Source organism: Channa argus, chromosome 12 (genome assembly GCF_033026475.1).
Source record: "Channa argus isolate prfri chromosome 12, Channa argus male v1.0, whole genome shotgun sequence".
NCBI classification, from domain to species: Eukaryota; Metazoa; Chordata; class Actinopteri; order Anabantiformes; family Channidae; genus Channa; species Channa argus.
This window is the reverse complement of record NC_090208.1, coordinates 15,306,549-15,331,917: the sequence shown is the minus strand read 5'-3', so window position 1 is coordinate 15,331,917 and position 25,369 is coordinate 15,306,549. Positions and strand designations below refer to the sequence as shown.

The following is a 25,369-nucleotide window of genomic DNA, read 5'->3' as shown; positions in this document are numbered from 1 at the left end:
TGTGCTTGCAGTCCCATCCAGCCCCACCCTAGCACCACCTATGTTTCTTTTGTTAATAAACATACTTTTGGAACAAGTAGTATGTTCACGTGTAGGTCATACTACATTTTCTTTGGAGCGTTAAACAGCTGGTTTATTCCTATTTTTCACTGCATGGTGTTATAGAGTTCGGGTAGCTCAGTCAAAACACAATTGTAACGTTTGTTCAGGGCCACCACAGCATCATGTTAAGTGGAGATTTTAGGTCTGACTGGTTTCATTCACCCTAGCCAACCTATTGTATCTGCTTACACAAAAAAACAAATGATCACTTTCATCCAGCCCTCTGGTACAGTACACTGTTGCCATTCAATAGCCGTGGAGCTCAGTCCAGTCACAAACCTTTTGCCAAGGCTGGTTTCTTCATCCTCCCAGTTCATCCACCCTGTGTTCTTCCATCCAAACCTAGTCTGTGACACGTCCAATCAAATAGCCCCCCTTGCTTCTTCTGTAGATAACCCAGAAGAAACTCTATAACTAACGTGTCCAGTCTTGTTTGAGTAAACAGGCCTGACATTAGAACGTCACAGAAAAATACCACATAGTTCCCACATGCTCTACGTGCTCATGAATATAGCTTCATTTTGTTCATGTATTCAAAATAACACTGACTTAGTTCAGAGCAGTGAATATTATTTCAAATAAAATAAATAGATTCATATCTACTGTTCAGCCAAAACAGAACTCTTCCGCATCTTCCTATGCACTTAAATCTCTTAAAAAGAAAATATAAAAAATCCTTTCTGCTCTTTCTCGCACTTGCATCTCGTGAACTGTAAACACTTTTCTGATAGGACTTTGTTTTGTTGTTTTCTTCTTGACTTAGATTTTTGCTTGCCTGGTACCTCACTTGTAAGTCGCTTTGGATAAAAGCGTCTGCTAAATGACTAAATGTAAATGTAAATGTAAGTTTTAGTAATGTGTGCACATAGTCGATATTTATTATATTATTTTTTTTATATATTTAGAGAACATATGGAGCAAAAAACACAAAAACAAAAAGTTTTGAATATGTGCCTTTGTAATTAAAATACATAAATCTACATCTGACCTGTATCTGAAATTCACAAAGTATGGACATTTTTAATCCTTAAAATATGTTTTTTCTAGTTTTGAGTATTTTTGAGTGACTAGTTAATTCCTCTTATTTCTGGCAGTAGGAAATAGTGTGGCTGACTAACGGTTTGAGTGTTGTGTTTGCCTCAGCTCCTGTGTGGCTTTTGTGTTCGATGACAAACAGGTAGCATCATTATTTTGTGGGCTTGGCGTGACATGGACAGCCACATATAACTTTAAGACTTCTGTCTTTGTATATTTAGTTTATGTATTTAAATACATGTTTTTTTCATTTAAATAGATTTTTTGCATATGTAATTGCGTCTGTTTTGTCGCTCCTCTGAAACACTTTGGCACCTGTCCAGCTAAACGTCTCCATTGCGTGGAAGCCTGTAAGCAATGGCCTTATTTCCCCATGGGATGTCAGGGGGCTGATTAAACACAACTAGAGATTGCCTGGGGGACATTACAGGAATGACAACAGTACATGACAGAATGCTGTAAAAATGCTGAGCAGCTTTGTTTGCTGTGATCAGCTCACTATTTGCTTGAAGCATCCGTTGTTGTATATATTTTTTATTTGGGGTCCTAAAGGCAAATATCAAATGTGCATTTTTGTCACTTTATTAAAATAAGTGAAGACAAAGGGAAAGATAACTGTTCAACTGTTGTCAATAATACGAAGGGTAAAATGGGCTAAAACAAGTAAAGGAGTCGACCTGCCACTGAATTTTCAGGAGCCTGAATTTAGTCTGGGATACAGAGTTCTTCAGTCTAATTGCTCCCTGTGGCTGAAGCAGGAAACATAAAAAGTTTCTTTCCCATCTCTGTTTGTACAAAGGCCAAACAGCAGATCACATTTTGTGACCTTAGATTATTGAAAGATGAACTCTCTGATATAAGTGTGCAAAGCTATGAACGAAGTGACTCTTGAAATGGCTTGATAAATACAAATATACGTTTGGCACAAACATTGGGAGATAAAGCCAACCAACTTTTGGATTATGAAAGACTGTGATGATGCGTGATTTTAAATGACAAACTTAATCCACCGTAAAAGCATCATATGAACACATCCCGCCGGTGTGTTCATATACAGTGCAGCAAGTCATCTTAATAAAGTACTGGTAAGAATGTGGCAGCAAAGGTTTGAAAATGAAATTCTGAAACATATGTTCAATCTTTATTCACATGGTTTTCAACTTAAGAAAAGAAGACTATGATCATTTGACACACAAGATATTTATAACAAGCAACATCTGGATTCTTCCCTTGAACAGTTTCTGATGTTTTTTTTTTTTTTTTGCAGTAGGGACTAACGTAGGATCCTTAATGTCTACAGAAATATAATAAATGTGCCGAACACAGAGCCTTGGGGCACGTCATTATCAAGTGTTCGTTCTTGTAATGGAAAGACAACCGAATTGAAGTTCAGATGGAGGGACAGAGTACGTAAAGAAAATGCTTATTAGATTACCACAACATGGTTTGTTCTACTCACTCTATTGAAACTCTTGAAAGTCATCTGTTTCACGTTGACATTATAAAGCAATCCATCAGAGATGCAACCTTGCATGCATGGTTGACCAGCATAGTGTCTTGTTAAATGACATCATGTTGCATTGCAGAAAAAGCTGAACCATAGCCAACTTTTTCTGCATGATTTTACCAGAGCTCACAGTGGTGCTTGTCCTGGCTGCATTAAAAACACACTCCCCTGTTGAAATGAGTGAGACTGTTTCCCTTTTTTTTTTGGACCTAGTGAAACCAAACATGGCCTTCATGGCCTTCAATTTTAACTTATGTTTAGAGACTTTGCCTCTTGATTTTCTGGTCCAATTTATTTCCTCCCTGTAATTTTACAATCAGTTAAAATACCTCTCTAGAGTAATGTAGTGTATTCTTGCTATGAGCATAGTTTGAAAACACATTTTAAACCCACCTTTACTCCTGACCGCCTGTTGTGCCATTAGTAGTTTCCTATCACAGACATTCTTGATTACAAGTAGCTATAAACTGTTGGTGGCGAGTGAGAGTGTGAGAATAGCAAGCAAGCGATACTTTTGTTAATGACTGTGTTTACATGACACTTTAAGAAATCAGCTTTCCCTCAGTCAGTCCATGTCCCATTCAGGTCCTGTGTTTTCCCTACCTGATGCTGGCTTGTTGTGTCTGTGCCCTAAGGGGAACAATCAGGAGGAAAAAGGTTATGTAACGGGATGGGACATTACAGTGAGGTTTTACAAATGTGTGTTTGTGCATTATCACATTTTTACAGTCACGTCAAATTTGATGTTTTAGTTTTGCAGCAACCTTCACCCCAGGCCCACTGTTTAACACTCAATCCACCCACAAGTAAATTTACCATTGTTATTAAAGGTGACACAGAAACAAGGCATTAACGGATCGTTGAGTAAACATCCTCAGGCTGCTGTTTTGCTTTCTCCTGACTTGGCGTTTCTTCTCTGTCCCTTGTAGACCCCTGTCTTATAGTAATGCCGCCATGCATAGGTGAGGCAGACCGGTTCAGTCTGGAGGCTCTCCGGCACATCCACAAACAGCTGGATGACGACAATGACGGGGGAATAGAGGTCAACGAGAGCGTGGAGGTGAGTTACGTGAATGTGCATTTAGGACTTTGGGTGTTCAGTCCACATTGAGGACAAAAGACAAGTTTTATGAGTTTTAAACAATTGATAACTATAAGGTAAAGATGGCCGTTTCTGACCCGATGTCGGGATATTAGTCTGATAGAAGTTTAAAGTAAACCTGGGAGAAAGTTTGATATTTACATGGACTTGTCTCTAAATGTATGGAAATATTAAATACTACCTTTTAAAGGGCTTTAGCAGAAAAGAGATGATCTGACAACTCATCTCCATTCTGAGGCCCGAGCATGTGAGGAGGTGTCAAAAGTAGATTTTTTTCATTTTAAAGGGACACAAGGAAGGTTAGGGACCCCTGGGGTAAGTAACCAAAGCTTTAGGCCTTAGTGCTTCTTAGAACCTCTTTGTTATAAAGTGTGTAAACAGGAGCAAAACCTTTAGGACTGTGAAATTAAAAATCACTTTGTTATTGGAACATGACCAAACCACTTGTAAGTGTTTCAAGTGTTGACACAAGAAAACGTGTCTGTCACCACACACACAATTAAATATTTAGTTTACAATGATACAGTGAGTGAGTCCTTGTGGCAATGGTCCAGTCTTTGTATGGTGGCTGTCCTCGAAGTAAAATAACTTCTAATAACTAGCAGTTAGTCATGCTGGAGAGAGGCAAGTCGGCGTCAGCATTCCTGACATAGTGGCACGTCAGCAAAAACAGAGAATTTTAGTGGCTTTCACAGACATAAATCTACCAGAAGAAACAGAAAATGTAAAACAAATCTTTTTCTGTGTGGGCAAGCAACCTACATATAAACATATGATCTTATTTTGCTCATAAAGTTTGTTTCATCCGAAAACCTTGGTTTGGTGGTTTTTGCAGTTGAAAAGCATCAGCAGTGACAGTGTCTTTGTGTGTCTGTGGAATCTGGAGAGAGACGGAACCAGTTTTGAGACGGGCAGGACTGACATCTGAGAGCACTCTGACCTGCTGTACCCCGCACGTCTCTTGGCAATCAACGACCTCTTATGTTCAAAAGAAACCACTCGGGACCCTGGTCACATTTTGTGTGTGTGTGTGTGTGTGTGTGTGTGTGTGTGTGCATTGGTAGGAGTCATGTTTAACTGTCTGAAAAGTGCTAGTGTCAGAAACACTTACACTCTGCAGCTCTGCGGTGGCGCCTCAGCAAAGAGCTGGATGCTGTGTCTAAAGACCCCCATGGCTGCAGTGTTAGAACTGGCCCCCAGCCCACATGAAGTCTGTTTATGAATCACTGATGACTGTATGAACTGTGTATGAGTGTGATGCACTTTGGCCCTTACCCTGGCTTCAACTTTGTCTTTATAAGGGCAATGAGTCAAGCCTGACATATTTTTGGCTGACACCTATTAGTGAGGATTTCCATCTTCCTCTTTGGAATCCTGTGGCAGGTGCAGCAGGATTATGCAACGCGACGAATGTTTCTCTCATTGAATTAGTGTCTGTCTATCAATGTGTTTTATGTTGGTGAATGCTGTCATGTGAACAAGAGTACAAGATTGTAAAGACTGCAAGTTTTACTCTCACGTTCACTGTGCAAATGTATAGGTCCATCTGACATAAACAGCCATTTTACATCAACTTATATTTGGTAAACCTTTTCAAATTGTCAACAAAAAGGAATCTGATGTCTCCTAAGTAATATCGAATATGGAGTTGGAAGAAGTGACACAGTTAAGAAGAATGGTGGATGAGGGTGAGGTGTCTTAAAGGGCTGAGGATGTCAGGCTTCATCTGGACGTTGGGGACAAGATCGTCATCACCCACTCATCCCTCTGCCACCTCGCTGAAACCTTACACTCAGCCAACAAAGATCCCTGTGGCACTTTATGCTTTTCCTTCTCTACATCTCATCTACTAAAATTTGAGATGAGAGAGAGCGATCGTATTTGTTTATATCGTCTCTGTCAAGATATGTAGTTCTTAATAACGTATAAGTTGTCAGTGACACCACATATGTATGTAAAGTTTTTGGTTAGCAGCTTAGCTTTGTAGAGTAGAAAGGAAATGATTAATACTTTGCAACAAATATCAGAAATATGAATTAATACAGGATAAAAAAGACTGGCTTCTCTCTTTGTATAAGTCTGTATAAAAAGGGCCTGGTTTCCTTAGTCCTCTGTGTAAGTAAGCTATTCTGAAGTCGAGCCAAAAATCAATCATTCTTAAAATGTGGGGATTTGAACTTAATTTGTAGAATATTCAATAAAATAATTGGCAGACAAAGCTTTGAAACCGAACAGTTTGCTATGGCAATATACTTTGTAAATAAATTAAGGAAATTATTTTATACAGTGGTGCTTGACAGTTTGTGAATCCATTACACTATGACCTAAATATGATCACATTTTCATACAAGTGCTAAAACTAGATAATGGGAATCCAGTTAAACAAATAAAACAAAAAGATATACACTTGTTCATTTATTATTAAATATTTAGTTTGGCAAATGTGCAGTATGTGGACCCCCCCCCAGTTAATGAAGGTTGCAAAAACTTTTACCAGCTGCTGTCGGCCACTTGTATGTTACCTGGTAACGCTGTGTTCAATGTGATTTAGATTTATGGTAACAACTATCATTGTTGCCAAGTTACCAGGAAATGAGCCCTCACAGATGTATTAGCCGTACACTTGTTTAGACTTCAGCCTCTTTCCACGGGCCATTCAAGGCAGGATTATTGAGTCAATTTGCTGCAACAATAGGAGGTGACATTAACACAACCTTTTCACCTCGCTGTCGGTGTAAACGTGTAGACCTGACATTGGAGGTTGGAAGCAAATTAGTGTGAAGTCTTGAAAATATTGTGAGTGTGTGTAGCTTTCCAGAGAAAATCTCACGTCACTGAAGGAGAAATGGCATTTATGACATTTATGACTTGGATGAAGTTTTTTTTCTTTAGCCCAACTAGTTGTATGTTTCGACACTCAACCTGAACCCAATCTTCCTTCAACCCTAACCAGTTACCCCAGGCTCCTCCTTTAGTTTTCTGCAGTCATAGACATTTCTGGCCATGTACTCAATGCAATGTACTTAAACGCACGCTTGCTGTGGAGCAGTGAGAGCCAACAAGGAAGTGGTGAGGCCAGCACGTATCTCTGTTCCTCCTCCCACGTCAGCTATCCGTGTTGAACAAGAAAGGCTTGGGCTGCTTTTGAAGTTGATATTTGGAGCAGGGAGTCATGGCAGAAAACAAATAATCCTCAAAGGAAGCAAGGAGATAAATCTTTGTCAGAATCATTTGCCATGATGAGGGGAATATGTTAGATTTTGACAGTTTTTGAGTTGGTCCATCTAGTTTTATTTATTGTGATGATGACTTGACAGTTGGAGCTGTTTAATATCTCAAACGTTTTTCTCCCCTTTGGAACATCTAGATCAGACTTAATGAATGCAGTATGTACAATGTATATTTATAGCTTTAACACCATAAGCAATCACTTATTCCAACAGTCTTCCTAAAGCGTCTGCAATTTGACTACTGTGGAGGAATTTTATTAGGAATCAAATCTAGCTGTAATACTGTTAAAGATAATCCTGTCTCAGAGTTCTGTGTGAGTCTGGGTATCGTCAGGGGTTTTGACTGACCGTCAGGGCTGTTGCTGAGCACAGTCACTGGGGACGGCAGGTGCACGTCCTCTGCTCCGGGTGCTGGGCTGCGTGCCGCCCGTCTGCCACGGAGACGCTCGGCTGGAACATGTCACATCACTTTGAAATCGCAAGAACCCAACACACATTGCAATGGGGATGTGGGGGGAGGGGGGCACGGCGCTGCTGGTGATATGTGTGAATGTGTGTGTTTACTTTATCGGTTCTTGACAGGCCATGTGTAACATCTCAGTGGGGGGAAAACTGCTCTCTGCATGTGAGCGGTACATCTACAGTATGATGCATAATGTATATGCTGCATGCTTGGTCTGTTTTTGCACTGGTTTTACCAGACGAAATTTGAGAAGTCTTAAAAATCATCTCAGCTGTATCAGAGGTATTTGCTGGCTTGTCTGGGAATGTTCTGGAGGGAACGTTCTTTAAGAGAAATTTTTCATTATGATCTGCACTGCAAAATGGAATTTTAAGTAATTTTTATAAAAACTATTGTTTCTGGCAAATAAGTCGTGTTTTCATTTGAAAAGGAAAAATATTTAAGCATGTTTTGCATAAAGATATTCCAGCTGCTATTGAGCTAGATTTTACTAATAAGCTACAACAATTTTCCACATATCATCTCATTTTAACATTTTAACAACTGAAAGTTTCTCGAACACATATATATAGAAGACCCCTTTGAAAATATGTGACCAAGAAGTAGACACAAGCAACACATAACCATGTTTACCACAGAATTAAGGAGCGACAGAAATCCCTCAACAAGGAGAACTTATGGGTGTAAAGGTCATTATTGTTATTTGCAGCTGATTTAATTGAAGTAAACACAGATAGTGGTGCGTAACAGACAAAACAGACAAAAAAATCAATCAGTCATATCAATGTATGTAGCTAATTACAACAGTAAAATCCTGGTTTTTGCATTAAAGTACAAATGTCAATAATCTAATGATATATTGTGGACTGCAGGAGACATTTCACTGCTTTTATTTTATAGATTTTGCGATATTCCTTTGGAACACATTTTCACATAGGCTAGCAATTTAGAACTTTTTTAAAATAAATGTATTAATACAGTTATTTATTTTCAAACAACTTATCAACGCAGATACTGTATGTTTGTAAATAAAGGGGTGATGATAATGCAGTAATGTAACCAAATCACCTAAGCCATACTAATTATGGTGTAGTGGTTACAAGAGGACCCATACAAGTAAAAGTTGACTAATAAAAAGAATCTGCAGCGATTCACAAAGAAAAACTATGAAATGGTCGCGAAAGATCGTGTTATTTTTTTTCTTCAGTTAGTATTGAAGCACTGAAGAGGAATAAAACACAGCCGTTTCCATAATATGTCCCCTAGCTGAATTAAAAACAGGCGCACGAATGCGTGGAACTGGTGACAAAGTTTGATCCTGTTACGAACGAACAATTTAAAGGAGGATTCAAAACAAAGGGACAAAGGGACAAAGGGACAAAGGGACAAAGGTCCAACGTCTCAGCAGCGAAAATCCAAAAGAAATTGCAGCACTAATTAGAGACAAAATAAATAAATCAGAAGGATGAAAAATTGCTCTTCCATCATATTAGACTGTCCTCTCTAGACTGAGCCATTAGCTTGCGCGTCAATCTCTGAACGTTTTGTAGTATGACTCACCTGGTAAAGGTCTGTGTGACACACTTCTGAGAAAGTTGACTGTTGAAGACTGTTGTGTTGATAAGGATGATAATGGGACATTGACAAGTCGTTCAAGCAAGATTAGAAGGGACTGCGTGTCCCCTGCAGCGGTCACACTCCCAGTAACAGATGCAGCCAAATCTTCAGTGATCTCCGTCTCCTTCTTTGGTGTTTTTCAGACTTTCTAAAATCTTTAGAGATTCTCTGTTCAACACTGGGCAGTTTCACTGTTAACGTGTTAAAACCCAGAGTTTATGTAACTCAGAAACATGTATTTTAGAATGTTGAACCACTTATCACATTACAAACTACCTGCTATGACCTCAGCAGGCCTCGCTGAGGTCATAGCAGGTAGTTTGTAATGTGATAAGTTCACAATAAAAGCTCAAAGAAGATGTTATCATGCAATGGTTTCAAATTTGAAACTTCCCAGCTGTCATGTCTTATAAATCAGTTGTACTCTAAGTATTTCACACTTTTCATAAATCATGTCAAAGGCCAGCATACTTTTCTCCCGAGTTTATAACCTATTAACTAAATTAATTAAACTACTTCTGCAGTTTCACAAAATGAATGGGATTAATTCATGTTGATGTAAAAAAAAACAAAAAAACTCTGCGTTAGGATGATGGATGCAATAACCTTGAGCAAATTAGACGAGTAGATGTGGACAGATGGACTGAGACAGCAGATATCAGCGACGGAGCATCACAGGCTATTAGAGAAAGCAGAGGCTCATGGGAGGACTCTCAGACTGTGTCAGCTATGCCAGGCCGGGATCTGATGGGAACAAATATGCCTTTGTTTGCTACTGTGTCTGACCATGTGTCCTACCCAGTCTGTGCTCGGCCAGTGTGTGTTCACATGGGCTGAGTGTATGTATCATTGTCTTTGCGAGATTAATTGTCCACTGTCATGCTTACAACAATTTATTACTATTATTTCCAAGTTATTACAATCTAAGGATCTTTGGGTTGTTTTTTTTTTGCAGGATTTGTTCCCTTTCCAACAGTTATAATTAACACAGCTATGACATTATCTAAACCACACAAGCCAAAAGGCAAATACACAGAGGCCTATCTTTATGTTGTGTGTGCAGGTCATCGCTTATTTTATATGACTCCATAAAGCACCACAAAGCTGTCTTTGACCACATGCAAAGCAGCCCCACCAGTCTGCCCACAAGTAGAAGCATCGTGATGCAGCACTTTTAATCCTCCAGTTAAGCGGCCTCTTGTTGTTTTAGAGTATTTTCTGTGAGTCACACAGTAACTCTTTAAACTGGTGGCACTGTAATGGATGCATCTAAACTACTACTACTACTACTTGCTGTCTGATAAATGACCCGTTGAAATAATTGACGTTTTCTCTCACGAAGACAAGTTACCAGAAAGAATATCTGCCCGTTTCACCAGGCTTTTTCTGTTCTTGTTCTATTCTTGCTTTGGCAAATGCCCTCGAAATTGCATCTTGGCCAGCAGGACTTCTTATCACACAAAGTACAGCGAGCATTAGAGGCTTTGCAAGACATTCGTTTGTGTTCGTATTGCACACATTGTGGTTCCTCCAGTGACTCTGCAAACTGTTGGTTTCTTTGGCCTGTTTCTGGGTCTGTGTCAGAGAGAAAAAACTCATTTGCATTTGCATTGCGAAGGGAAGAAAACACCATGCAAAGTCTCTCAGTGACCTAAATGACCTTTTCAGACTGAAGACTCCAGACTCCAGAAAACCTTGCATGTATGTGAACAAGGGCTACAACAACAACAAAATAGTTTTTGAGTATTAGGTTCAGTATAATGCTGTAGTTTCTGACAGTAGAAATATCTGTTAATTATTCCATCATACTGTGTAGCATAGCCTGTCAACAATGATTGGATGGATTGCCATAACATTCTGTACAGATTGTGACCAGATGATGAATCCTCATAACTTTTAACCAATTTCACTCACTTTAAATTGTTCACACACACACAGAAAAATTGTCTCATTGTTGGAATCTGTCTCAACAACCAGCAAGTTCAATGTCAAACTCGCAGCTCTCCTTCAGATTTTCTGTGCACACAGCGGAGATGTGTGAAAGTACTGGTGGATTTTGAAAATGATGGCCAAGTCTGCACAACGTCACGATCAAGATGTGGTCTTTAATTCTTTTGGGACTATTTGAAAGGGAAAAAAACACACTGATAACATCAGTCTAGGTGCAGGCCCGTGATGATTTGCAAGCTGTGATGGAATATGGGTGTGCTCTTTATCCTTATCAAGTCAGATGTGAAAGTCATTGATCTGCATCCGATTCATTACAGTCTGAGATGTCAAAACACCCACAGCTGCAACGTTCGGTTTATCATGTTTCAAAAACACGATCTAATCTGCTGCTAACCCCAACACCACATTAGTACTTTCTGAATCAAAATCAGAACCTCACTATATGTGATTTGTACTGTATTAGTTTGTGTGGGCCGTTCAGATGAAAGGGATTTAAAGAACGGTTAGTTAGCTTAGAGAGTATCTCTTTTTTAATTTTTTTTTATTTTATGGACATCTACGATAAGTTGGACATGGAATAAAATTGTTTGAAAATGTGCTCTCCAAATTTGCTTAGGAGCTTATAGCTTACTTGGGCTAACTTTACTCCATAGCTTTTCCATTCAGTGAGAGTATAAAAAGAGTGCAACACATTAAATTAACATTACAGTGTAATGGTGTCACTGAATAGTAGCACCACCTCCAATCTACATTTACATTTAGTCATTAAGCAGACACTTTTATCCAAAGCCACTTACAAGTGAGGTACAAGGCAAGCATCTATACTCAAAGTGCATACTTTACTAATACAAATGAGCCAGGTTTTGCATTGGCAAACACCCACTCTGTGCTGCCGCAGTGTACATTACATTTACAGTGCATTCCTGCAAAAAGGCATGATTCAGTTTACTGCTGTAATATCACGGGCTAATTAGATATCAAAAGCAGGTAGGCTGTATGAATTAGGCAGAGATTTGATGTTGATGCCAATGCCACACACATAAACATAGTGCTCCAAGATGAATGCTTTGAAGTGTTTGGTAGTCAGCCACAATCCTTGTTAATGCTACGGGTGTTCTGGGACTCCTTTCCTGGTTTTGTGTGCTATGCCTTTGTCTGCAGGGGCTTTCATTGCTGAGCTACCAAAGGAGGACAGGCGGAAATGTGGAAACACACACAGGTGGAAGTTGTGCCTCCAGCACGGGGCTCTTTCTCTTCTCCAAGTCCCTAAAAGGAAGAAAGAGCATGAAAAGAGTGTGTGTGAGATCTAAAGCCAGACTTTTAGGCAAAGCCAACTCTCTAAAGCTCTCTGTAAAAACCACACATGGACACTCACACACACACGGGCACATCTGTATCTCTCGATTGTGTTAGCGGAAATAACTCATTTTAATACAGTATTCTGTAATCTACTGCTACAAAAACATTTTTATTATGGTGTGTGTGAAGAGGATGCAAACATCAATATGCCCTCTCTCCATTTCCTAGTTTATAATAGAAGACATGAAGCAGCAGCAAACCAACAAACACAGCAACTTGCACCGTGAAGACCAGCACATCACCGTGGAAGAACTGTGGAAGGCCTGGAAGATCTCCGAAGGTAAAGCAAAGAATTAAAGTGTCCCTGCAACAAGTTCAGAAAAAGAGACGGAGTTAGAAGGAGAGAAAGACACAATGAAGCCAGAAGAGGAATAATAACAGATAAAACAAACTCACATGACTCAGGTGTGGTTTCTGTGAACTAGCAGGTGAGAAGTCATCTTCACAGACATGATTTTAACAAACCCTTGCTGATTTGTCAGCACATTATATGAACAATACTCAGGTTATATTTCTATTCTACTCTATTTCTACTCTATTCAGGTTGTATTTGCCCTGAATAAAGTGTGGTCTGATATTGTGCGTGGAGAATATGGAAGAAAGGAAACAAAAGTAGTCAGCAAACACTCATTCATGTTTAAAAGTGTATTTGGTTGAGGAAACCATGTGTAGTAGTTGTTATCAGAATTTGTAACTGCTGTTGTAGTTATCAGGCTTCTCATTGGAAAATGCTTTTTGTTATTTTTGATTCCTAAAAATGACACATGAGCTTAGTAGCTTTATTGCAGCTGTTACATCTTCAAAAAGTTATGCTTCCTCCACTTCTTCTCGTATTTGCGGGCTAAGGGGGGGTGGGGTGGGGGCAGTTACCAGAAGTTTTTAAGCACACACTCGTGTTTACTTACCATTTGAAATAAACACACTCTGCACAAAACAAACATCCTGGCCTTTGCTTTAGGGGGGTGGGTTGTCTTCAAACACAACAACCTGATCAGTCATTTTCAGTCTGTGCGTGTCACTGTTCTGTTATCACTTTGAAAAGATGTGTGGAGTCAAATAATTTTAGGAACACACTCATGGTCTTTGCTTTAGGCATTGTTTGTGTTACCTGACCAGAAAAAAAATATTCATTTTGTATCAGTTTGCAGTCAGTTGTAATGGGTTGTACCTATTTGCTGTTTTAAGAATAGAATATTTGTACAAAATATCTACTAATTTACTCTACTGTAAGTTTACCATTTATGGTACTTGTACTCAATTCTTAATGTTATGACAACTTCAACTCTACTACATTTCCATGCACTAAGTAAAGTAGTGACATCTCTTTCTCTCGCTTTTCTCTCCCCCCCTCCCCAGTCCACAACTGGACAGTGGAGGACACGGTGTGGTGGCTGAAGGAGTCAGTGGAGCTGCCGCAGTATGAGAAGAACTTCCGGGAGTTCAGGGTCACGGGGAACACTTTACCTCGGTTAGTGCACGTCACAGGGGCCAGTGCTGCACGACCTGTGCATCCCTGTTCTGCAGCAGTAACACTGACGAGACAAAAATGGTTCATTGCTCTTCTCTGTCATGTTCCAAGTGCTAAATGTCATTTAGTTGTCTCTAATTAAGTTCTTCTTGTTTAGCTCTGCCACTGGCAATGGTAAAGTGTTTTTATGAGCAGCAGCACTGTTATGATCTTTGTTACACTACCCAAAGGCACCTTTAGTTTTCATTACTCTGTTAAATGCTGCCCACTGGTGGTCATAAAAGGCAACAGAGGGGAATTACTTGGTTCTGTGCCTTAGCGTCTTAAAGTTGTTGTGTCAGGAAAGATCTCAAGGCTTGTACACTTTACTTTTTCCAAGACTAGATCACTTTTCATTACATGAGCTTAAATTGATACAACCAAATTCATGACTTGTTCATTTACACTTTTCCAAATATTTAAGACATTTCCAGATTTTCTTTGTACTGCACCATTAATGTTTAATTGAGCACTGAAATTGCTGAAGAAATTAAGACATTGGTGAGACCCTTGTGGAATTCAACTTGCTATAGACTGCGTGGTCGGTGCGAGTAAGCTGGAGGGGCCGGGGAGAGGTTATTAAGGGGTTTGATATTACGCCGCAGGGCTGATGGGTGCTGACTCATGACGTGAGGTCACAAGGATGGGGGTTCAGTTTCCACAGTCTGGCCGTGTTGTCTCAACTTTTTAAGATGGTGGTGGTTTGCGGATGCTTCTCAGAAGCGGGTGGGAGGGGGTGTCAGTAGGGGGAGTGGGTATTACAAGAACAGACTTTAGCCACAGGCAGGCAATCGTGCAGTATCTGTGCTTCTTTAGGGGGTTTCTGTGACGCCGATCTTGTGGACTGAGGTCAAAGACAGCTAAGATTTAATCCATCATATTTCTCTCAGTTTTTAATTTCCATCTGTCTGACACCTCTGGAACAGCTCTTTTAATAGGTATTAGTTTTTTTTTTACCCCAAGACTTAAAAGGACCTAAACGGTGAGGGAGGTACAGAGAAAAGGGAAAATGGCACTTGAGGAAAAATAAACATTTAAGTGGCAGCAGTAAAGAATAAAGCACAGACCCAGAACTCAGCACTGCAACAAGTAGCGTTGTTGGCTGTTATTTGTAGCATTGTTGTAGCTGTTTTCATTAGTGTTTCACTGCTTAATTGTGTTTTTTTAAGGACTCGCAGCAGTTTCCGTATAATAAGCGTGAGCAAAACGACTAAAGCAGCCTGTAGTAATTAGGTGGATTTACTACACAAAACCACCTTCACACAAGTGACACTATGAAGAGTTTTAATGTGTATGCAGATGTTTTTTTGCATTATTTTTTTGCGCTGACTTAGATTTCTTAACTAATGTGTCACACTCGCCACATGGCAAACACATTTTACATTTTAAAATTCTCTTACTTCAGCAACAGTAGTCCCAAGATCAGGCAGTCAAATCTTTTTTTTCACTGATAGATATTTCCCATAGGTATCGTTTATGTATATATGATCCAACTCCAAATGCAGTCTTACTGTGTATAATAGCGGTTGCAAAAATAAACCAGTACATCAGAATAACCCACATACTGTCACTGTACGGTGCAGTTGCAGGTTCTGTATTTAAAAGCAAGTGAGTTAAATACACACACAGATAATAAACACTGCCGTTAATTGACACCAAACGCTCTGAGTATTCATAATTTCTCTTCATATTTCAGAATAGCGGCAAATGAACCGTCATTTATGTCGATGCAGCTGAAGATATTAGACCAGCGGCATAAACAGAAACTAAACCTCAAGGCGCTAGATGCTGTGCTTTTTGGCCCTCCTCTCCGTAAGTATGCACAGGCATCAAAGAGCATCAACATCCATTAAAATACCTACAAACACCAGCTTATGACGTTTGTTGCATTGCCACCATGGCAGCCAGATAAGGTGGGTGTAGGATTTTCAAAAGCCACCAATGTTCTCCTGTCCTCCTTCTGCAGGTCCACAACATAACTGGATGAAAGACTTTGTCCTGATGGTTTCCATAGTGATCGGTGTCGGGGGCTGCTGGTTTGCCTATGTGCAAAACAAGTCCAGCAAGGTGCACATCTCTAAAATGATGAAGGATCTGGAAAGCCTGCAACACGCTGAGCAAAGCCTTATAGACCTGCAGAGTCGGTAAGAGAAAAATGCTGGGTCACGTACACCAGAATATAAAGATTGAGGATAAAAGGCCTAAAGTTTTGCTGCGTTACATTCCTTTAAGAGAGTATCAGTTTAAACTCCACAAATAGTTAGTTTGCATCTAACAGCTTTAATTACTCTTGTTTCCTGCTGTGTCCTCAGGCTGGAAAAAGCTCAGGAGGAGAACAGGACAGTTGCTGTGGAGAAACAGAACCTGGAGCAGAAAATGAGGGATGAGATCAACGGAGCCAAGAAGGAGGCTCACAGGCTCCGAGAGCTGCGACAGGGCGCCGAGTGTGAGCTCAGCCGGCTCAAATACGCCGAGGAGGAGCTTGTACAGGTCGGCATACCACATGTAAACAGACTAGTCACTATTCTAATGTGGCCCAGTATTTACATACCCAACTAGTCAGTAAAGGGTTCGTCCCCGAGTGTGAATGTAAATGTATTCACTACTTCTGCTGCTTAGTGACGTTAAAATAAAAAGACTGATTTCATGTACAATTTTTTTCCTAACACAAAACACTTCCTCTGCTTATCCACTAGATATCCACTAGTTCTTCTCATAAATAAAGACAGAACCAATATATCTTCCTGTTGGTAATGAGTGCTCTCCTTGTACTTGAGCCAGGAATGGACTCATTTTTACACAGGATGTTCAGAAACTAGGCAGTAAATGCAGTTCATTTGAAATTCATTGCAAGAGTCCTGCATTTGAAGTCCTGGCAAACATTGTAAAACATTTGACCCGAGCCTGGACCTTGATGTATCCCGTTTCTCGCGTGTAGGTGCGGAAGGCTCTGAAGCGAGCAGAGAAGGAGATGCAGTCGGAGCGGTCGGTGCCTGAAGCTCTGCAGAAGTGGCTTCAGCTCACACATGAGGTGGAGGTTCAGTACTACAACATCAAGAAGCAGAGTGCCGAGTTTCAGCTGTGCGTCGCCAAAGATGAGGTAACTTTCAGTGTTTTCACTGAGGGATTGTACACGTGTAGCAGTGGCCTTTTAGCTTAAGCAATAGTTTCCATATTACACGATGCGCTAAGAGGAATCTTAAGGTTTCAGCCTGCATATACATTTCTACTGGGATAAGATTAGTGTTGGCTGAGATTCTTCAGCATTTGAATTGCATACATTTAAATAGCTTGATCTTGATCCACAGATTTCACAGTTGGTCGCCGAAGGCAACCGCTTGCAAAATGTTTAACATATTCAATTATTAAAAAATATAAATATTTAACTTAATTAAAATGATGAGTCAGGCATTCCCAGTACAGTCTATTCCTTACTGCTAATTTGACTTTCTAAGGCATTTTCAATGCAGAATTTTTTTATTTCTTGCTCAGGCGTTGACTAAATTCAAACATGCTAAAATTATACCTACCCCAGTTTTATCATAGTCACAAACAACAGTACAATTACACTTAGTTAAATGACAAGTGCTGATGCTTTTATCCAAAGTGACTTACACGTACCAGACACTAGGGACAACTTTGGGGTTGAGTGTCTTGCCCAGGGACACTAACATGTAGCTATGTGGTTCGTGGAAGACCACTCTGCCAACTGAGCTACAGCTGCAGTACATTCAACTTCTCATATTGAGCAACTGCTCAAGTCGGTTTCCTACTAAGCTACAAGTTTTAGATTGTAGAGCTAATGGTATTGTATAACATCATGTCTACAGCAGCTGTAGCTGTATTTGTTAGTAACAGTAGAATGTATTACCCCCTTAAATATATACTGCAGCATTTTGAAGGTGAGGTGAAGGATGTTGGTCTGTTCTTAGCTGGAAATAACAGCCTTCAACCTCAGATCTGAACTGACTACTCATTTTGAAAGTACTTATAAAGCAATACATTGGATACAAATCTAAACTCCACTATTGAACTACAGTAAACAGCCATATAGAAACCCCCTGAAACCTGCGGTCAGTTCTGAGTGACAGTGGAGAACCTTGAGGCCATGGCTGTAAAATCTGAATTGTTTAATAGAGACTAATTACAATTAAACATCTGACATTCCTCATTTTTTGCTTTTCAGGCAGAGAAAATAAAAAAGAAGAGAAGTTCTGTTTTTGGAACTCTTCACGTCGCCCACAGCTCATCACTGGATGAGGTGGACCACAAGATACTAGAGGCAAAGTAAGAATACACACGTGCACACAACCTGATCTGCACCTGTAGCATTATTTAAAGACACAATTACTTTAATACTTATTCAGCTTAGTGCAGGGTTTGTTTGATGGCTGCTCTGAGGTGTAACCCGCTGTCTCATTTATGAGCAAAGCTCAGTCAGCTCATACTTGATGTAATACATGACACAAAGTATAGATTTTTCAGCAATCATCTGTCCACCTAAAGTTCCTCCATCAATTTCAGTGAGATACATTTTCATTTCTGACACATGATAAATTGCTTTGCATATGCATTTGTCATGTGCATTCAGAAAAAAGAAATCATTGGCAATTACAGTGCTTTTTACATTAAAGTAAAACAAAAACCCACTGACAGCTCAGGGGACGAAACTGAGTGTGACACAAAGATTTGAATCACTTTCAGAAACATAATTACTTTATTGTGCCATGTACAATAAATTTACAGTAGCCTGTTCGCATTAAACCCTTTCAGGAAATCCTTGTCAGAGGTAACAGCGTGTCTAAGGGAGCGGCTGCACCGCTGGCAACAGATTGAGAAACTTTGCGGTTTCCCTGTTGTCAATAACTCGGGGCTGCCGAGTTTGACGGCCAGCCTCTACTCTGACCACAGCTGGGTGGTCATGCCAAGGGTGTCGGTGCCTCCCTACCCCATTGCAGGAGGAGTGGATGACTTGGACGAGGATACGCCTCCCATCATTCCACAGTTCACAAGTAAGCGAGCCAGCAGAAGGTCTGATAATCAGAAACATACGATGATCAGAAACAAATAGGGAACTAAGTTTCTTCCTTCTCGTCTTTTGCCAGCAACTACATTGATCCGGCCCCCGCTGACACGCAACAGCAGCATGTGTCGTTCCAGGCGGAGCCTGCTGAGCTCCCCACAGTCCTCTCTGATCTCGCCGGACCCCGACCTGCTGTCCATGGCCAGCTCGTCCCTCTCCTATCGCCCCGAAGCAGATGACGAACATATCATGTTCAGCTCGGATAGGAGGGGGTATGTAGCTGTGGCTGGAACACCGCGGAATGGTTTTACAGTTTGGAGTCACAGGTGTTTCATCTCACTGATGCTTTAAGCTTGGGGTTAAATGGAAACATGTATCACTGGGTGTTATTTAGTCTGTAGAATTACCTCTTCTGGAAGCCGCGCAATCACTTAACATCTAATTTAATTAATTCAAAAGGACTTGTCTCCCCAATTCATTAGGTAAAATCTACACAAGAAAACAGATGAAAAGTGGCCACTAACCACCTGGTAGCATGTATTTAACTTTCCAAAATTATCATATCGAGGAGTGAAGCACCTGAGAGGATGCATTTTATTTTTCAATTCTGAATAATTACCAACTTTAGTTAGTTACTAAGCATTCTCTATTAAAATGTTTCCCTAACATACTGTGAGTAGTGTATAATGCATATTTATAAGACCAGACTTTTGATATTGTTGCAAATCATTCTCATAAAGCACTTAAATCTATAACTAGCATCAAAAACAAGCTAAAGTTTTTAAAATGAAAAACAAAACAAAAACCCTGCTATTTTACCTGGTGAACTGTAGTGATGAGCTTCACATTGTGACCATGGTTTGCGTGCTCTCTTCTGTCAGGGAAACGGCTCAAGAGGGCAGCTCCGACACAGACTCTATCAACTCTTCCTTGGGCCGCAAGCAGCTGCACAACCCCTGTACACCAGGCTCGGAGACCCCCTTCCGCAGAATCTCACGAGAAGAACTACTATTCAGCCAGAGTGTGGAGCTTCCCGAGTCCACCTCCATCACCCACATCAGCAGCAGCAGCAGCAGCAGCAGCCTCAGGGACTCCACTCCTCCTCCTCTCCCTTCCACTCCTGCCACCACCCCTTCCGGACCGCCGTCCACCTCACCTTCCCCGGCCTTGGAGCACCACTCTTTTGCACAAAGTGGCTCGCCCGACCTTACCCCCACCATACCTGAGTCCCAAAGTGTAACATTCTCACAAGGGAACGCCGTCTCTCCAGCGGGGAAGGGCATGTACAACGGTGTGTTGGAGAAGTCGTACAGCTTCACACAGCTGCCTGCGAGCATGCTGACCAATGTGGGGCGTCACCCATCTCTTACCTCCCTGGACTCCGAGGGCCGGAGTGTGGGAAGGGATTACAAGCTCCAAAGCGCCTCGTCCCAGGACTCCAGCGACAATGGAGAGAAAATCAAGCGCTCCTCCTCTAAAATTAAAAACCTATTTAAGAAGAAAAAATAAAATTTGCAAAATGAGTCATAAATAAATCCTTGTTTTAGACCTAATACTAAACTAAATGGACATCACTTAAGCTAAAACATTGCATTTTCTCTCTTATTTTCTTCTTTTGTCATCAAAGACGGAATGTAGCTCAGTCTGGGTGCTCCGGACTGATAGCCTTATTTTTTCATTATTGTCTTTAGTTCACTCATAGCCTCATAGAGAAATCTGGAAAGAGTCAATGAAAGGTCAAAGGTCATACTAGATGCCATTCAGAAAGCCAAAATACATGACTGTCAAAATCTTCTGTTTATGTTATTTTGAGTTCAAACCAAAAAGTCTAAAGGTGCCGTCCATACATTTGTTTTCATGCACCTTATGTCTAGGGTTTCATTTTTTTAGGTCTCCTACAGAAGTATTTAATGACAGCAGCACATCAGTAACATCCATGAAAATTAAATGGTCATAAGACTTCCTTTCATAAACTCATGTACTTGATTAATTTCCTTTGAGAAAATTACAAAAAAAAAAAAACCTGCTAAAAGTTTGTTGCACTACTGCTTTCCTAGTATTTTGGGAAAGGTCCGCTGATGAGAGGAAAACACGGGCAGCGACAGTGAAGGCGCAGCATTTAATGCCAGAGCCAGAATTCTTCCATTATCTGATGTGCCTTCAATGCCACTTTCACATTGTTATGTCTTTTAAATAGATTTATATTGGTGGGGGTTCTAATGAACTGCTCTTAGTGAAGAAGGTTTATTGAATACGCAGAATAAACCACACCAGTCATTTCCCCTGTAATCTAGCACTCCCTTATTACTTGATTAACTGCATTCTGTAGCCATATCAACATACTATGTCCAGTTTTTTTGTCTTAAATCCCTCTGTCCCCTTTCGAAAACTTGGTGTCACTACCAGATTCTGGTCAAATGTTTTTTTTCTGTGGGTGGAAGGCCACATTTACAGCGTATTTAGGGATACTTGAGTGCCAGGAAGTTCAAGACAACTGCAGGAATGTAATTTTTTTTTCCTCAAAAAAAAAAAAAAAAAAAAAAAAAGAAAAAAAAAGTTTTTTCTGTAATTGACTTCACTGTCTCTATTGTACTGTGATGATGTCGCCTGTACCATCTGTGTTTCAAGGCTTTGTGTAAAGACAAACACAAGGGATAAACTATTTGATTCAGATCTGATTGATACACCAAGACCCGCCCCCTACCATACACTAAGCTCGAAGTCGACCCATGCAATACGGTCCTGTTTCTCACCTCTGGGCCTGCGCCGAGCATATTGATGTCAAGAGCTCCTGCTTCACACTGTGATTTCTGCCTTCTTCCCTTCATCCTGGACCTGGCTGTCACTGCTGCAGCTTAACGCGGCGATGCGAAGGGGGTGATGCCATGTACGAGGTGTTTCTGGGTGACAGGACAACTAGATAACACAAGGATCCAGTGGCATCTGTTTTTAAAGAAAAAATATATATATTTGGAAAGTTGTAAACAATACAGCACACAATGAAGGACACAGAGTATAACTGCAAGACATGGGTAACATGAATGTTTACAAAATATTAGGGTTTTTGAGAACATTTTGTGTGTGAATATTTGTATACTGTAGAAGAATTAATAAAAAATGGAGGCACCAGGGACTTTTTAGTTATGTTTGCTGCCATGTTTCACACTTATTTTGGTTAAACGCACGGAAAAAGCCCATCAATATTATTGCAGTTGATTAAATATCTACAGTAACAGCTGTCACTGAGCAAGTGGATGAGCATTTGCAGGATATTTTCAAAGGGGCACTTCTCAAATCTTACATTGATGGCTTTTGTGGCAGTGCTATCTGCAAACCTACCCCTCGTCTCAAAGATCTCATCACGTTTGAGTCAATCTGCAGACGCTACACATTTTAAACATAACCACACAAGCAGGGGATTTGTAGCTGGGCATTTACAGTATGTGGGAGGTCTAACAAGACATGCCATCAGGAAATGTAGGAGGATTTTTGGGCTTAAGCCAAAAGAAAGGATGTAAAGTCCAGATATCTCCACCTCTGCTGCTGTGAAACACAGGGAAAAGTGTGCATGATTGCTTTATCAATATAAAGTGAATGTGATGAGTCTCTGCACACCGGGAAAGGAGCAGGGACGTCTGCTGATGATGAATGTGCTGTTTGGGCAATACTGTACACAGCAACAAATCCCAGGCTTTCACAGCGGCCCACAATTGCAGGGTGCACTTATAGTGGGGGCCACATGGTGTCAGCAGAGCATCAGATGAAAACAACCTGATCAGCCACTCCCTGACTGTGGGACACACACAATCCATGTTGGTGAGCACCATAGAGTCAGACTTGTTCAAATTCCAACAACTTTACGGCTCCACCTATGGCACAAGGATAGAAATCTGTCCTCAGCTCCATCACAAACAACATGATCAGGAATTAAATAAAAAGAGCGTTCATTTAACATTATAAATATAAAGGAAAGACATTTAGAAACATTTTGTGAGGTCAGAATGACATGGAGGACAGCAGCTAAAGGAATCAATATCATTGTCTACTTATATACTGGTACATTTGCATCTAATGTCATCATCCAGTGAAACAACATTTCTTAAAAAGCATTTAAAAAACAATTACAGTGAATTAAGAAATTGTGCAGTTTATAAGTGGCATTCAAAAGCTTCAAATTGAAAATCAGAGCACAAAAGCATAGCACTGTATTTGCCAAGTACACACACAACAAATGTGCACTAATTCTTGAGTGCGTGCCAGGAAACAGTTGAGCAACCAACACGGACCTAACAAATCTCTCTTTAATATCTGAACCACTGACAATAACAGTAATATTGTATGGCTAATAGTATGTGGACAGATATTCTGGCCTTTTAATTTGCCATCTACAGTATGCTCAGTGGATGTCAATGGAATATTTTAATTCCTCCTAAAGAAGTGTTTCCTTTGACTATTTTGTGTTTCTTAAAAGTCTTATAATCCCAGATCATTTTAGGAAGATGGGAACATTTTAAGCTGTAATAGTACATATAGTTCAGTGCTATGGTACATACAGCATTTGCTGGAAATCTTGCAGCATGACCTGCAAACTACTCCTATAAAAGTGCATAGATTATTGCGGTCACGTTTCTGTGTTTGGCTGTCCATATACTTTTGGACTGACACTATAGATAATGTGTCAGACGATAATCGGTTGAGTACTTCTTTGACACTGTATCTGCGAGGCTGAACACTCATTACTTTATTAATGAATCGTTCCCAAATTGCTTTGAAACAGGATTGAACTTGCAGTCATTTGCCTCCTCCTGATTTAAAGTAGTGCACGACTCAGTGTGAGTGCCTTACTCATTTATTACCTATTGTTACAGAACTGTTGCTGAATTATGAATCGCAGATGCATTGCAGTACCACAATCATAAAGCTACTCAGTCTGCAACCAACACGTTTACAGAGCAGCTCATTTCAAACTGCATTCAGCTGCTACTTTGGCCCACATTCTTTTCCTGTTTTCCTCTTCTCAGCTCCTCATCTTTCCTCGCAGGACCACTGCAGGTTGGGGACACGTTGTGGATATTTATGGCCCCGAACGGCACTGCAGTGATGTAACTGGCCCCACAATGACGCTAATGTTCAGACAGAGGAGCCGTGTAGGACCAGAAAGTGATCCAGAAAGTGATGGCAGAAGACTTCTCCCTTTAATGAACACTGCTAAAAAGGTAATGAATAGACAGAAGGCTTTAAGGCACAAGTAGTGAAGAGCGTATCAGTGAGGCTTTTACGCAACCAGACTCAGACAACCACTCCTCTCTGTCAAAATCAGGCTCTCTCCTTTCTTTATCCTCATCATTTACCACCCTCTCTGTGCTCTCGTTTGGATCCCATTCCACTGCAGCAGAATAGGTTTATTAGTGTGCTTAATGCACTGTGACCCACTGGGGCTTGCTGTCTACCTTATTCATGTGCAAAAATAAATAAATAAATAAGAAAAGGTTGAATGTTTTTAGGGCTGGAAGCAGAGCAGGAATGAGGTACTGTATAAAAGGGCAGTAATAAAGAAGAGAGACCATTAGAGAAACAAAATTATAACTAAAGAGTGAAGTTAATAAAGAAATGATGCTGAAGAATCAGTTTGCCAAACTTAGAGAGAAAACAGGAGCTGCAGACATGCACATTCAAATTCATTATAATAAACAGCAGCAGGGAGTTGTCCTAAGCAGCCCAGGCTAGTCCATGTTGATAACTGCCATGTTTACCCACACTGGGAAGACAAAGTCGGCTCTGGCACCCGTCGCGCTCGGTGAAAATGATTGTTTCTACCCCAAAACTCTGCCGGGGAGACCTGCAGCCAGTTTGAGGAATAATGAAGCCATTTCAGTCACGACCGATGTTCCTGCGCCTGCAAGAGCTGAGCCAAAATAGAGGTTTAGCAGTGTTACCTCAGAAAGAGCTTGGGTTTGAACAATAAAGGATATAAGACATCTTTCAGTCTTCACCATAGAGGTGTAACCAGAGCAGCACACTGTAGCATGTGTATAATATAAGATAAAAAATAACTATGTCTAATGCAAAGCGCTGATTGTAGTAACATATCCTGCAACTCTGATGCTCTACAGATCAGTTTAGTGTGATTCCAGTGGCTGACGCAGCCTATCTGAAAAAAAAAAAAAAAACCTCTAAAGAGCTCCGGTATCAAAGAACAATGATGTATGATCTCTGCAAAGGCTCCACCAACTCACTGTGGATGCTCTAGAGTGAGGGCACCTTTAAAAACACTTAAGTGTTTGCCTACAATTTCACTCAAACTCAATTTCAAGTGCAGCAGAAAGTTGTTTTCACCAAAAAAAAAAACAAAAAAAAAACAAATAGCCAGATGAACCCATCAAATCCTACCTGGGCAGCAGACAGGCTAGCTAGTAAACATTGTGGAGCACTTACTGTAGCAGCTGCAGGCCAAAACAAAGGCAAAGATATAGT

The 25,369-nt window shown here is 40.4% G+C and overlaps 1 protein-coding gene across 4 annotated transcripts in view; it reads left to right on the top strand.

Annotated features, from left to right (window-relative positions):
* The window catches only part of stim2b (stromal interaction molecule 2b), a 39,840-nt gene extending 17,814 nt beyond the window's left edge, over positions 1 to 22,026 (top strand). The window contains exons 1-12 of one of the 4 annotated variants that reach the window (XM_067524158.1): positions 2,430 to 2,543; positions 3,574 to 3,704; positions 12,534 to 12,645; positions 13,722 to 13,833; positions 15,569 to 15,684; positions 15,839 to 16,016; positions 16,185 to 16,362; positions 16,811 to 16,972; positions 18,059 to 18,159; positions 18,646 to 18,884; positions 18,978 to 19,221; positions 19,777 to 22,026. In XM_067524158.1, the coding sequence (XP_067380259.1) occupies positions 2,531 to 2,543; positions 3,574 to 3,704; positions 12,534 to 12,645; positions 13,722 to 13,833; positions 15,569 to 15,684; positions 15,839 to 16,016; positions 16,185 to 16,362; positions 16,811 to 16,972; positions 18,059 to 18,159; positions 18,646 to 18,884; positions 18,978 to 19,221; positions 19,777 to 20,404 (2,214 nt within the window). In that variant the 5' untranslated portion in view covers positions 2,430 to 2,530 and the 3' untranslated portion in view covers positions 20,405 to 22,026. Of the gene's footprint in view, positions 1 to 2,429; positions 2,544 to 3,573; positions 3,705 to 12,279; positions 12,302 to 12,533; positions 12,646 to 13,721; positions 13,834 to 15,568; positions 15,685 to 15,838; positions 16,017 to 16,184; positions 16,363 to 16,810; positions 16,973 to 18,058; positions 18,160 to 18,645; positions 18,885 to 18,977; positions 19,222 to 19,776 lie in introns of those variants that run through there. The other 3 variants (XM_067524155.1, XM_067524156.1, XM_067524157.1) reach the window with 3 other exon arrangements.
* The last annotated feature ends 3,343 nt before the right edge of the window (positions 22,027 to 25,369 follow it).